We start from the raw sequence: 15,007 nt of genomic DNA, 5'->3' as shown, positions 1-15,007 counted from the left end.
TATGGAAAATGGCGTTATGTAGTTTATGTTGCAATTGAATGAAGGAAAAAATGGAAAATGGAAGGGGGGCTCTATTTGAAAGAATATACTACAGATCTAAGAAAGGATTTTTGTTATCTTACAGTTGTAAAAATAACAGTACATTTAGAGATAAAGGTGTTTTCAATGTTGTCTTGTTTACCACAGAACTAATTATCTTTGCTGGATTTAATGGATAAAATTAGTAGCTTTTTTTGTCTGGTTATGTATTCACAGCTACAAAATGTTTTTACCTAAGTGTGTGCGAGCAAAAATCCAAGACTACCACATTTTGACGCGAAAAAGAATAAGGTACAGGTTCCGCAAATTTATACAACAGTTTGGCCAATGCAAAGCTACTGCCAGAAACTTGAAACTTAAGTATCTCATAAATCTGGAAACCCTTCAGCCTGCCTTCTATTCAGAGGTTTTTGAAGTAAAAGAACCTGGTGGAGGTCCTTCTGGAGAGGAAAGTTTTGCAACCGTTGTAATAACTGGAAATGGTGGAATTCAGTGTTCAAGGGGAAAACTTAAAGACTGTGAGACACTTGGAGAGCAGGTAATTTTAAAAAATTATTTTAATAACTTGTTATGGAACAGAGTAGTAAGCTTGTTTTAGAAGTTCTGATTTACCTCAAGCAAAGTTGGTAGGCAAATTTTACTTCACAATGGCATATAAAAAATGTGAAAATGTAATGACTGTGCCCCAGGTGTAGATAAAATGCAGAATTCCCAAATCTTCTTTTAAAGCTGTGATCTAAGGTCTCCAAACAAGAGCCAAATTCTCTTCTATCTCTTTCCTGCTGCAGTTAGACACCTACCAATGTCTCAGCAAATTTAAAATGACATCTGTGTGATTGTGGAGTCCCTATAGTCTTTCTTCAGGAAAAGGTGCTTAGTGGTTCCTATAAGCACTAGTAATCATGTACTGCTGCATTTTTATTTTTTGGTATTACTTTTTGTGTGTGTGTGTGTGAGATTTCCCATCACAACTGTTCATTATGTTGAGTTTACCAAAACTCGATAGAAACTCAAAACAGTGTACATTGAGAGTGTGGGAGTTATGCAGAGGTAAAAGTAAAGGCAAACTGGAGTATGTGTGTTCTTTTCAAAATCATTGCATTGGTTTGGTAATTTTGATTTGTAATATGTAGGGGACAAGACCAAAATACAAAAAGTTGCATTTCTATAGTGTGCTGTAATAATTTGTAAAAAATGCTGTATGCTAGTGGGTTTTTTCAATACTTAGCAAAAAGTAAATCTGATTACATGCCCATATTTTTTGAAGTGTGATGTTGGAATATTTGTAGATTGACAATTACTTCGTTAATAGTTGCTATGTATCAACCCTCTGCCTTCCCTAATTCTCCTCTAAATGCAAAGTGCTGTGACAGGAGCTGTCATAAATGTCAGATTCTGCAATTTCCAGTTTTAGGTGTACACAGTGTATGCCTACTATGCTGTTTGAGCTTGGCAACCAAGCCTTTAGTAGGCATAGTGTTTGAATGAATGATGTTTTTGTGTAGATTGCCAAATTACTTTTTCATAAATAAAATGTTATCATCCTATTATTGACAGACACTGCATATATTTTCACTGGTAAAGAAACTATGTATAAAGTTGGTTTTGAAAATTGGATTAATTAGTATGGATGCTTGTAAACATGATTGTAACTCGTTTCAGTAAGCTATACTGATGAATTTTTATTTAGATACTGAACTGAAAAATAATTTTTATTTATTTGTATGTAATGCCATATGTGGGTGGAGTAGATTGTGAAGAAATTTGTTTTGCAAGTTTACATTTTCACCAACCAGAAGAACAAGTAGGTAGGACTGAGAGGACTACCGTACACTTTTTCTTCATCCAGCTAGATTTGCAGCTTGTATCACTCTGAATGCAGTTATGACATTTTGTATTGTTAACGGGCTTTCTAAACCTGTTTAATCAGGATACCAATAATAAGCTCACAAAAAAAACCAAACAATCTTCTCACAAAAGTAATTTAAATGTTCCACTGTTCATAAAATACTACAGAGTGAAGAAATATCTACAATGATAAAAACTCAAGCCTATATGTGGATATTTCTGTTCATGGTTCCTGGATCTCTGTCTGTTCTTCAATTTATGTTCCTAGTGATGATTCCATAAAGGAAAAAATGCTTTATTTGCTTGTAATGGCATGTTTAAGGTTTTATAATCCTCTTTGTTGTTAGCTTACGAGTTCAGAGTTGTAGAAGTTCCAATGCTGCAAATAGGTGAGAATTTTTAATTGCTGTTTATGTTATTACTGAAATTGTATGATATTTGTTGCAGGATTTACAAACATACTGTGATTTTCCTGATATCATTGATGTCAGCATTAAACAAGCGAGCCAAGAAGGCTCCAGTGAGAGAAGAATTGTCACCATTCACAAACAAGACAGCAAGAATCTGGTCTGTTTACTTTGGTTGCTGTTCTTTCTAATAGATACTGCTTTGAGCAAGCTGTGTGATTATTGTATGCATAGTATTATATAATCCATGACTATGTTAATTAAGCATGAGATAAAACTAAACACTATCAGCAGTGTAAGGGGTGTTATCAGAACACTAAAGGTTTCCTGCATTCAAAGCTACATGCTTGAAATGAAATAGAAATGGATGTTTATATCTGAGGAAAATTTCTGGTACACAGATTGGTTCTTTTGTTTATTAGTCTTAAACCTGAGTCCATGGTTTCATTTCTCAAGTGTGCTGTTTCCATGGTGTCCTGATAAGCTGTCTGCTAGAGACCAACACATTCAAAAAGGCTTCAGAATGTTCTGAAGAAAGATGATACAAAATAAGTATCAGGACAAAATTAATGTTACTGCTTTTACTGTGTACAATTCTTTGAAGAAGATCTTAAGAAAGGATTTTATGCCCAAATATAAAAAGCTTTTTACTTGACCTACAACCTTGCATTTGAGTTAAGCTTTCCAGCAGGTATAACTATCATAGAATTGTGGGGTGGGCTGATCCTGGCTGGGCACGAGGTGCCCACCAAATCTGCTCTAATCACTCCCCTCTTCAGCTTGAACAGAGGAGAGAAAATGCAATGAAAGGCTTGTGGGTCAAGATAAGGATAGATATTGCTGATGTATTAACCATCATGGACAAAACAGAATTGACTTGGGGAAATTATTTGAATTTGTTTCAGAGTAGGGTAATGAGAATAAAAAATCCTAAAAATATTTTCCCACCACCCCTCCCTTCTTTATGAACCAACTTTATTCCTTATTCTCTGCTTCCTTCCCCTCAGCAGTGTAGAGCATTGAGAATGGGAGGTGTGGTCAGTTCATTGCATGTTATCTATGCCTCTCAGTCTTCCTCAACTCATCTCCTGCTTCAGCAAGGGATCCCTCCAATGGTGGAGAGTCCTTCATGAGCTTCTCCAATGCATATTGTTTCCATAGGATGCAGTTCTTCATGAACTGCTTCAGTGCTGGTCACTTCCACATAGCGCAGTTCTCCAGGAACAGGCTTCTCCATAGCTCCATAGTGGCTCATGGGGCCACAAATCCTGCCAACATCTGTGTTTCCTTGTAGGCTTCCCATGGGGTCACAACCTCCTTGAGGCATATCCTACTTCTGTGACATGAGGTTCTTCATGGGCTGCAGGGGGATCTCTGCTGCACTATGAACTTCCATGGGCTGCAGAGGCATAGCTGCCTCACCATGGTCTGCAGTTGTGTCCTGGTCCTGGTCCTCTTAAAAAGGAGTTTGAAGACACTAAATTCTTAACACTTACTCAAAAACACCTCTTTTTATTGCTCTCTAGCAAAGAACTTGCCAAATGTGCTCAGCTAAGTATGTCTCTGGTGTCACAGGCAAAGACATCCTAAAGCCTGTTCTCTTGGGTTACACTACTGAATGAAACCTAGGGTGGCTCAGAAAATGCTTCTCTGTTTTTGTTTTATTTGCAGCAATTAATATGTTGTTGCAGATTAATGCATTTTTTCCCCTGCTTGTATTTGTTAATCATACTGTGCATAAGACCTTTTTTCACACCCATTTTCCTTTGACCACACCATTTTTCTCCCTGCTTCTCTCCAGTGTAGCAGTCTTCATAGTAGTAAAACGTCATCTTCTGTCTGTGATCCACCTGAGGATGCCAGTTTTTGCTGACTAGTAGTTCAGTTTTCAGGCAGGTACTTTCCTGGAGATTTTTCTTTTCTGCTTGAAGGCAGACATATAAATCTTTGAGAAGTGAAGGCTTTCCTTTAGGGAAATGAACCAGACTGTATTGGCAGTGCAGTAGCTATCTGCATGCTGACTTGTATCTACTTGTTTTTCCCTTTCGCATGCTTTCATATTGGCATTACTCTGCTGGTTCATCTATTTAGACTAGGGCTTGTTTTTTTTTTAAAGTCAGATTTCATAGAATCGTGGAATGGTTGGAGTTGGGAGGGACTTTAAAGATCAGCTGGTTCCAATGCCCCTGCCATGGGCTGGGACACAGTTCATTGGAGCAAATTGCTCAAAAGCCTGTTCCAGGGATAAGGCATCCACAACTTCTCTGTTTTCTTTGGTTTGGATTTGATATTGAACACTGAAGGTTGCTATCAAGTTTTGAATCATAACAATAAGGTAGGAGGTACAAACATCAGTTAAAAACTGCTTTTATTAATGTCTTTAATGTGCATAGATATGCATATCTTTTATAGCATTAGCATATTCAGGAATTTTTTGTTGCCTATTAAAAACTGAACTTCTCTCTCCCTCCCTACCCCACATTGTTTTCTGGCAATTGAACAGGAGGCTGAATTTCAGTCATTAAGAGAAGCTCTCTCCTTTGTATCATTAATTGATGGATATTACAGATTAACAGCGGATGCCCATCATTATCTCTGTAAAGAAGTAGCTCCACCATCAGTCCTTGAAAATATCCAAAGCAACTGTCATGGGCCAATTTTGTAAGTATTTTTTTTTAGTAATATGGTAATTCAGTATTTTTTTGGAAGATGAGCTTTAGTTATCTGTGAACTGTGGTAGGCATCTTAAAATGTTTTTAATTGCTTTTATGTAACATAAAATGCTTTATATTTTTCATCTTATTTTTCACTTGTAAAATACAGTGCCTTTGTGACATGTTATAAAAATTAAGTGGAAAGATAATTCCTTGATAGGGATAGAAATAGTGAGTTAGCAAGATTTGTTTAAGAGGAAATTAGTTCTTATAATAATAATGAATGTTGTTTTATTTCAGCTCTTTTTTCTTGTTAGCCATTTTCCTGGTTAAACCCATCTTTTTCAGCCACACAAATGTTTTGCTAATTTAAGCTTATTTGTTAGGTAATTTTATTATAGCTTCTTTCATAATGCATGTTGAAAATCATATCATAAGCTGTGGGGAATATATTTTTTTAGCCCTTAACATTTCTTATTGGATAAATAATTGTGATGGTTTAGTATAAAAAAAATTTAATATGCTGCTCTCTACATAAGCAATCACCCTATATATTGGAAAATAAAGGGCAGAGAGATTATCTTAAAGAAAGCTGTACAAAATTGAAAGTTTTACGTATTGTTCTATTAGATATTTGTTAATATTGCTCATTACTCAACATCTTATATTTATGCATTTTGCAATTATGCAGCATTAAACATTTTCTTTTTACTGCAGCATGGACTTTGCTATCAGTAAACTGAAGAAGGCGGGTAATCAGACTGGTTTCTATGTCCTTCGCTGCAGTCCTAAAGATTTTAAAAAATACTTCCTTACCTTTGCTATAGAGGTTTGTATTCTGTTTTAGTGCCTATTTAAGTTTTGTTGTGATATAACAATGAGCCTGAGATGTTCAGTAAATGATTCTGAATTTTCCCCCAGAATGCTTGTTTGGTATGTATATTCTATAGCTACTTTTGTCAGACAGGGCAATTTTCAGGGTCTTGTGAGAAAAGTCAGAGTTGATACCGAATTGCTGATGCACATGCCTTGGAGACCAAGGGAAGAGAGCCTAAGAGTTCTGGAGATAGTGACATGGATCTTGGGACTGTGATGGTGGGATAAATATTTGGGAGATGGAGCTGGAGCAATCTGATGGGTTTTCTATTTTTTTAACATTTGGGGATTTTTACTTGAGTTTTTCCCTGGGTTTTCCACATACCTCCTCCCCCACCCTCGCAAGTGGGGCTCCATTAGATTGGGTATACAGCCTTTGACAATCTGAGAGTGCCTCCTTCACAGGTTCTGCTGGGTTTGGGTCTTGTCCTCATCCCCAATACTACCATATTATTTGGCAGCTGTTAAATCAACACAAATCTCCTGGGTATTTCTGTTGTTAGCTAGAGAGAAGACCACCCTGGAAATGCATATGGGTACTTAGAGAACCAGATGTACCTGTTCTCTCTGGCATTGCAGCTAGTGATTACATAATGCTTTATTATTGCTGTTAAATAATTTCATGATCTTTTTTCAAGAATGGATTTATCCTTAATTACATTAGCAGAGCTCCCTTTGTGTTTTTAGCTAGGAAAGGTAATACTAGAATTTTCCTGCTGGTATACAGCGAGCTAGCAAGTTTGCTAATACTGTCAGAGATAGGTTCATTTCTGAAAATGACCAAGTAATGCTGATATGTGAATGGAGAAATGTTGTGTCCAATCAGTGAGGTATGTTTGGTAGGGAATTTTGTAGACAAAGAAATTAGTTCCCGAACAAGCTTAGAGAGGCAAAGTTGAGATTCAAGCTTGTGAGAGAAGACTACCATTGCCTTTAAGTGACTTTACTGCAACTTTTTTTTCTTTTTCTGAGACTTGAGCAAGTCATTGGAAGACTTTTTATATTCAGAATTTGTTGAAACATTTGTTGCAGGATTGAGATACAGCATCATGAAAGCACTATTAAGAGTTCATCTTGCTTAAAAATGTTTAATGGTATCTTTTCAATAGTCTTTGTAAAAATAATTCAGTGCATATTAAAAACACATATTAGGAAGTAATTTCTTAGAACTGTGCTGGAGATGACACGAAAGCAGAATTACAGCTGAAATCTCCAAATCTGCCAAACAAACATGGAGCATAAGCACTAGGGCTATTGCTTCCAGCAAAATTTTGCTTTGATGTAACCCCATGTCAGGGTGAATGAGCTTTCCTTAATAGCTCTGGAGGATTTTTCCTAGGATCCATTATCTGTTTTCTCAGCTCCATCTTTTCAGAGTTCATTAACATTTGTTTTTCTCTAGCATCAACATGCTAGTTCCAGTGATGGGAGTAGAGTCATGTTTTCTCAGAATCAATATTACATAGTGAGAACAAAATAACAAATTATGATCATATTTTACTGAAGCATCCTTTCTCTAATTAGTAGAGTGCTATACATTTAGATAAGCTTTCAAATATTAAATATTAATCAATTTCATTGTTAATGGAAAAATTTTCTGCAGCGTGACAGTACTACAGATTATAAGCACTGCTTAATTACGAAGAATGAGAACGGAGAATATAATCTTAGCGGAACCAAGAGAAGTTTTAGTAATCTTAAGGATCTCTTGACCTGTTACCAGACAGAAACTGTCCGTTCAGACAGCATAATTTTCCAGTTCATCAAATGCTGTCCTCCAAAACCAAAAGGTAAGAGAGAGATTTCTAAGTAGAAAGTTTTCTATTTTCTAGATTAAAGACTTAAAAATAAGTTAATACTAAATGGCTCTCAGGTAGATGCATGATACAAAACTGGGAGGAACTATTGGTACCCTTGAAGGCAGGGAAGCCCTTTAAAGAGATCTCAGAGAATGGGGCAATCACCTGCCATACGAAGTTTCATATGAAGGAAAATGTCAGATCCTGCAGCTGGGATGTACAGACTGGGGAATGAGTTGCTGGAGAGCAGTGCCATGGAAAGGGATCTGGAGCTCTGGTCTGTGGCAAGCTGAACATGGGTGAGCAGTGCCCTGGCAGCCAGGAGAGCTAAGCATGTCCTGGGGGGCATCAGGGACAGCATGGCCAGCCGGGCAAGGGAGGGGCTCGTCCTGCTCTGCCCTGAGCTGGGGCAGCCTCACCTCGAGTGCTGGGGCAGCTCTGGGTGCCACAGTGCAAGAGAGATATAAAGCTACTGGAGAGTGTCCAAAGGAGGGGAAGCTGTATGAGGAGTGGCTGAAGTCAGTTTTTCTGTTCAGCCTGGAGAAGAGGGGAATGAGGAGACGCCTCACTGCAGTTACAGCTTCCTCATGAGGGGAAGAGGAGGGGCGGGCACTGATCTCTTCTCTGTGGTGACGGTGACAGGACCCGAGGAAATGGCCTGAATCTGTGCCAGGGGAGGTTTAGGTTGGGTATTAGAAAAAGATTTTTCACCCAGAGTGTGTTTGGGCACTGGAACAGCTCCCCAGGGAAGCGGCCACAGCACCGAGCCTGACAGAGCTCAAGAAGTGTTTGGACAATGCTCTCAGGCATGTGGTGTGACTTTTGGGGATGGTCCTGTGCAGGGCCAGGAGCTGGACTTGATAATCCTTGTGGTTCCCTCCAACTCAAAATATTTTGTGATTCTGTAATACATTTGTGTGGGGTTTTTTTTATTTCACTGATCTATTTATTCATCTTCTTACTCATAGTTTCCAGTCGCGGTGTCTGCAAAATTTTGGTGTAAGATAGTCTTTCAGAAGTAATCATGGTAACCAGTTTTGTGATTAGAAGCAAAACTGGTTTCTTAATTGCAGTGGATTGTGTGCAGCGGCATTTCTTCTTACATCAAGTATTTTCATGTCTTGAGAAGGAAAGAGCTACTAAATGAATTATTTATCACTGAGAATACTTCCAAAGGCAGTGGAACCAACAATGTCAGTGAATTTCTGTCATTGTTGATCTTAGCTGATCTATGTCAAGTCTGCAGTGTGGTTTCAGCTCCTTTTTAATACTTAAAAATTACACATGGAATAGGGCTTCTGCCTGAGGAGGGGATTTTTCTTGCATTTGCATTTATTTTTTCCCCTGTCTGTGATATTCATATCTTTCTCCTTTATGAAATCTTTAAATATCTGCCCTTCTAAGCAGTACTACATACAGTTTAATATTGTCTTTGTCTTTATCAAAGTTCTTATTTAAAGACAAACTTGCCAGAACAGACTATATGATACAACTTTTACTTCTCTCAAATTTGATTGAAAGTAGCCAATGGATTCAAAACCTTAGAAATTATGTAACAAGTAAATATGTATGCACATTATAGAGAATAAATTTTTAACATTCTTCCATTAAAATAAAAAAATTTATATGCATCAGAATGATAAATTATTGAATAAATATAATCATGGATATGAGCAGATGCCCACAAAGACATACTTTTCAGATTTAGTTTTAGTATAAGACTTGCTCGACTTTGTATTATAAAAGAAGGTAATTTACGTCCCCTTTTCCATCCCCAATTGTTATTACAAATAATGCAGCAGTTAAAATGTGAAAGGGGCTAGGAATATTTTCATTATGTTTGTCAAAAGAAACATAAAACTCATGAGTGAACCTAGATGATTTTGCTGATTAGAAAATATCAGACTTTGATTTCAGTTTAATGCTGTGTGGCTTTTAAAATACACTGATCTCAATGTGCTATCTTGTTTGTGTTGAATCAGGAGCCCCTCATTATCAACCCTTCTGAAACACCATTGGTTTAGTTTTATATTTTACAAATTTACTTTGGTTTTCCTTTCCCTCTTTCTTCTCCCAGATAAATCAAATCTCCTAGTCTTCAGAAGCAATAGTGTTTCTGATGTACCTTCATCACCTATGCTACAGAGACACAATAATGTCAATCAGATGGTTTTTCACAAAATCCGTAATGAGGACTTGATATTTGTAAGTCATTTTGTTGCTTTTTCTACTGCAGATTTTGGGTTTAATATGCACCGAATTTTAAAAACCTAGGCATGTGTTTAAAAGAATCTTACCTGAGCTGGGAGATTTTGCTGTAATCTTTCCTTAGAGTTGTGGAAAATAATTTTTTTATTTTTCAGTAATGCAAATAACTATTTTTTTATAATTAAGAAGCATTGTTTGGACAGCAATAACAGTTACTTGGTTCTAGAGATGTCTAAATACATAGCATTCCGTTAAATAATGGAATTGCTTCCTCTCTGGTTTTTGCAGCAAGTTGTTTTCTGAGATCCTTGAGTAATCAATAAAAAACAAGCAAAAATTTAGATGTTTCTGATATAGTTGCTCCCTTTCCTTCTCAGCTGGACTCTACAGCCAGCACACCTCTAAAGACTTGCATATGCTTATACGGGGGGGGGGGGGGGGGGGTTTCTAAAGATGTCTTTTAAAACAGACAGATATTTTTGATTTTATTCTGTCTGTATCCTTCCTTCCTTTTAGGAGGAGAGTCTTGGACAGGGCACATTTACTAAGATTTTCAAAGGTGTAAGGAAAGAAGTGGGAGACTATGGCCAGCTCCATCAAACTGAAGTTCTTTTAAAGGTGCTGGATAAAGTGCACAGAAACTACTCTGAGGTTGGTGTGATTGTTGACTGCTATATAACATTTGTCCATGCTATGCTGAGCATTAGTCTTCTTTTCATAAGCATTACCCATTTACTCGATAGATGAGTATTTGTGTGGTAGAGTTGTTTGTTGAACCAAGCTCATGCTTAGACTTGTGGCACTGGGAATATGGATTTGAGACTTTGGGACAGTACAGACAGGCTTTGGGAAGTACACCTATGTACTTTATTTCCCCTGTTCCCACCACCTGTGAGAGAATTCAGAACTACCCACTGAGATCTGAAGAACAAGCAATTTATACAATTAAAGTACCAGAGGAGGGGTAGTATGGCCACAGGATAGTCTTAACCAGTAAATTCATTATTTACAGACAAGGGACCATTTATGGAAAAAACTTCCTCTGGATAGAGCGTCTTCAGATTTTCCAATAAAATCAAGTAATCAGAAGTATTTATGCATGAGAAAAACTTGGCATACATGGATTCACCCATAATTACTGAGCCCTCTCACTTTTTGAGTGGTGCTTTTAGCAGACCTGAAATGCTTTTGTGCGCAAACTAATAAACTGGTAGTGTAATCAAGCCCAAGGCTCTGTATGTGAGAACTGAATTTCACAAGATGTAGTAATGTTTATTATAGTAATGTAACTTTATAAAACTCCTTTTGATAACATAGGTAATAAATTTATATTTTAAAGTATGAATCAGTTACTAAAAGTTCAGAGGATATAAATAAAGATATAGTCACCTGAAGGAAAATGTTCTCATTTTCACTTCACTTTGTTGGGTGAGTAACCAGTACACAAGCAAGTGTAGGTGGAGATGCCACTGAACAGAATAAAAAAAATAAAGAAAGCAATAAAAGTATTTGAAACTTTCGTGAAAAAGTTGGAGAAGGTCTTGCTGTAATGGATGAATTACATAACAATTTTTGTGTTTTAACTTAATAATGTGCTACAAAGAAATAAATTGGAAACTGAACAGTGCATATCGCAGAATAAATTAGAAAGTGAATAGTGTATGATAAATTTGCCTTCAATTTACCTAGGTAATTGACACTGAAAAAAAAGAAAAGATTATTTTAAAAATGTTGAGATACACTTGCTGGCAGAGAAAAAGAGGTTTTTAACCTATCTGGAATGTGTACCGCCAGTTATTTAGAAAAAGAAAATTAGGAAAAAACCTCCACGACAAAAACACTGAAGCAAAAACCAGCCAAACAAGAAACAGTTGCCAAACACAAACCAACAACAATATAAAATATGTTACATAGGGTCTTTGCAAAGAGATAGTTGAAATGTTTTGAAAAAATTGTTTTAGTAAATTTATTAGAACTTCGGAGCTTTGTTTTTACTGATGTATTTTCTTTCTCAATCTCTCCCTCTCCTTCCAAAAAGTCCTTTTTTGAAGCAGCAAGTATGATGAGCCAGCTTTCTTACAAACACTTGGTGCTAAATTATGGAGTCTGTGTTTGTGGAGAAGAGAGTGAGTAGAAATTAATTCTTTTTTTACCAATTTTTATAAGTCTCTACTAGAGTTTGAGATTGTTTTTGGATAAAACTAGAGAAAAACCATCAAAACAGCAGAAGTTCAAGACCAGCTGGACAGCTAATACATGCTCATGCTGCTGCAGTATTAGCCATGGTATCTGAGAGCTAGTTAATAGTAAAAAAAAAGAAAAGGGAAAATTGTTTAAAGTACAGTCAGTGTGAATAGTAACCTCTGTAGATGACTCAGTCATGTCTGTTCTGTCTGAGAAGAGTTTTGCTGTGCCTCTGGAATGAGCTTTTGAAGTGCCAGAAAAATTGCATCCTTACATTGCATCAGCTGTGGTTAGCTAGAAAGGGAGGTACTGTGCTATCCAGAAAAATCTTCATTTATTGTGATTAGAAACAGACATTGCCACCCTTTTCCACCTGTGCTGACTTTATGAAAACAAATATAACTTTGGGAAGTTTGGTTTAGAGATCCCATTCTGAAAAATATGAGGTCCTGGTAATTCAGCAAACACACTACAAAATTGTAGCAGCAATAAAATGTTTGCGTTGTCTGCAAAAGTTTAATGTCTTTCCAGTTTAACTTATAGCTCTGTGTATCAATAAGATTTTTTTAAGAATACCTGAAATACATTTATACCATCTTGAAATGAAATGTTAAGTTTGGATGGTTGCCATATGCTAATGTGACTTCAAATATGACTGCTGGATCTCACTTTGACATTTTTTCTTCTTCATTCAGTCTTTGGGCTGAGATGTCAGTTTGCTCAAAACCCTTTTTTTTTCTGTGATTAGAAATTTGTATGAAAGGAAGTATTTTGTAATTGTATGGGCATATTATATAGGTGGTTACCTTCATTAGGGAGAAAGAATTTCCAAAACAGATGGTGGATTCAATAATCAGAATTTACCTCTGCAATCAGAAATTACCTCTCACAGAATGCTGGAAAAGGCACAGCATTATGTTTGGCCAAGACAACCACATGGGGTTTTTTGTATTTTATTCATTTTACCACACACAGGGATGATATATAAAATTTCAGGTAGATCAAGTTTATAATTGAAAAGCAAGAGATATATTTCATACATTTATTTACACATTTCACCTTTAGATCACAGCTGTCCTGTAGGAGTGATTCTGTTTCTGAAGGCAAGAGACTTACTACATTTTAAGGCTGTTATTGATTCAGTGGTTTACACACTTGATGTACAAATTCGATAAAAATTGTTTCACATAATTGCAGAAAAAAAGTATTTGCTGTCTCCAAAATGAATTTGTTAAAAAAATCTGGGTTTTTTTGTTACAGTCAGATAATACTAGTAGCTTCAATGTGAACATCTTGCAGCTGAGGGCAAGGATTCAGTCATGTGATTTGAAATTACTGTGTTGAAAATTATGAAGATGGCAGTTCTTGTTTCTGGAGTAATTTGCTAGATGGCTGCATGAAGGCATATGTCATACACATATGCACAGTTTTAGGGCAAATACTTGTCTGTTTTCAAGCAAAGCATCTTTTGTCAATAAAGCATTGCATTTTCCAATAAGAATATAGATAGTAAACAACTATGAAGTGAATGACTTGAATGTTATTCAGCTCACCACATTGATAGTGCTATACACTACTATGCTTCATCAACAGTTACATTCTTGTGCCTTTCAGGTGAGGGTGGAAAGATGCTCACTGGATTTTAAGCTAATCTGTAAAAGATTAAATCTAAATTATTAACCCTAAAAGATTAAATCTAGTAAGAAGAAATTACGTGAACTTCCACACTCTGAAAAAGTATAAAGAACATAGAGCATTCTTGGTAGTACTCAGATACCACAGAACTTGAAATTTGTAGTTAGATCACCCACAAGGTATCAAAAGAAGAGTACTACTAAAGTCATCAATCTGTCCTGAAATTTTATTATTTGTTGTTGTTTTTAATTGTTACTCTTTTTATCATTATGAATCAGACATCCTTGTACAAGAATATGTAAAATTTGGATCCTTGGACACATACTTGAAAAAGAACAAAAATATTATCAATATTTTGTGGAAGCTGGAAGTAGCCAAACAGTTGGCATTAGCCATGCATTTTCTGGTAAGTGGTTCAGTTTTGTGATTTGCAGAATTCAAGTGATTCTGACTAATGTGTGTAGAAAGGCTGAGCTATTACCTGAATTCTTAAAACTCTGGAGGGTTTTGATAATGGATTGGCTATATACCAGCTATTTAGTAGATATCCAGAGACAGACTTTGTATCTTGAACAAAGTGTAGCTAAATGTCCATTCTTTTTAATGCTTAATGTTTTAGCATGAAATATAAACACATTTGCAGTAATGCTTTCCCCCCACCCTCCCCACAAATCAGTCCTTTCTGGGCTTCCCACCTCAGCTCACGATGTTGAACATAAACTATTTCCTGGTAGTATTAATACTTAACCACTGGGAGGGGAAAACACTGTACTGTTCACTCTGCTACTGCATTCTTCTTGGGCATTAGGTCTCAACCTTACAGTCGTTCCAGTTAAATATAAAGGCCATTATTCAAGACAGGATATGTGACTAGATAAGTCTTTTTTTTAACAGGATTTAAATATTCTTATATTAAATGGATAGATGAGCATTCTTCTGAGTTCAAAAATGTCAAATTGTTTCAGACTTTAGGCAAATAACAAAAATTGGCTGAAAACTGTAAGTTTGAGAGGAATTGGTGGTGTACCTGGAGTTTGATCAACTTAATCTGTGATCATTATTTTAATTGCTGATGTTTCCCTCATGCTGTACAGTATTTGTTTTTAAATATCTCTTCAACAGTAAGACTTTTGGTCAGTTTGTAAAAGATGGATTTCTGTTTATAGGAGGACAAAGGCCTTGTTCATGGGAATGTCTGTGCAAAAAATATCTTGCTTATCAGAGAGGAAGACAGGAAGTCTGGAAACCTCCCATTTATAAAGCTAAGTGATCCTGGCATCAGTATTACAGTTTTGCCAAGAGACAGTAAGTCTTTGCATCAACTTTCTTGTTCAATGCTTCTGACTTGAAAAATAAG

General features: G+C 36.3%; 1 protein-coding gene across 2 annotated transcripts in view; it reads left to right on the top strand.

The window, feature by feature from the left end:
* The window catches only part of JAK2 (Janus kinase 2), an 87,610-nt gene that overhangs the window by 51,104 nt on the left and 21,499 nt on the right, over positions 1–15,007 (top strand). For both annotated transcript variants that reach the window (XM_058043821.1, XM_058043820.1), the window contains 10 exons: positions 256–577; positions 2,335–2,454; positions 4,798–4,955; positions 5,666–5,777; positions 7,428–7,614; positions 9,701–9,828; positions 10,348–10,482; positions 11,870–11,957; positions 13,929–14,056; positions 14,817–14,955. In XM_058043821.1, the coding sequence (XP_057899804.1) occupies positions 256–577; positions 2,335–2,454; positions 4,798–4,955; positions 5,666–5,777; positions 7,428–7,614; positions 9,701–9,828; positions 10,348–10,482; positions 11,870–11,957; positions 13,929–14,056; positions 14,817–14,955 (1,517 nt within the window). The remainder of the gene's footprint in view (positions 1–255; positions 578–2,334; positions 2,455–4,797; positions 4,956–5,665; positions 5,778–7,427; positions 7,615–9,700; positions 9,829–10,347; positions 10,483–11,869; positions 11,958–13,928; positions 14,057–14,816; positions 14,956–15,007) is intronic.

The sequence above is a fragment of the Melospiza georgiana genome, chromosome Z, assembly GCF_028018845.1.
Source record: "Melospiza georgiana isolate bMelGeo1 chromosome Z, bMelGeo1.pri, whole genome shotgun sequence".
NCBI lineage: Eukaryota > Metazoa > Chordata > Aves > Passeriformes > Passerellidae > Melospiza > Melospiza georgiana.
This window is presented reverse-complemented; position numbering and strand designations above follow the sequence as displayed.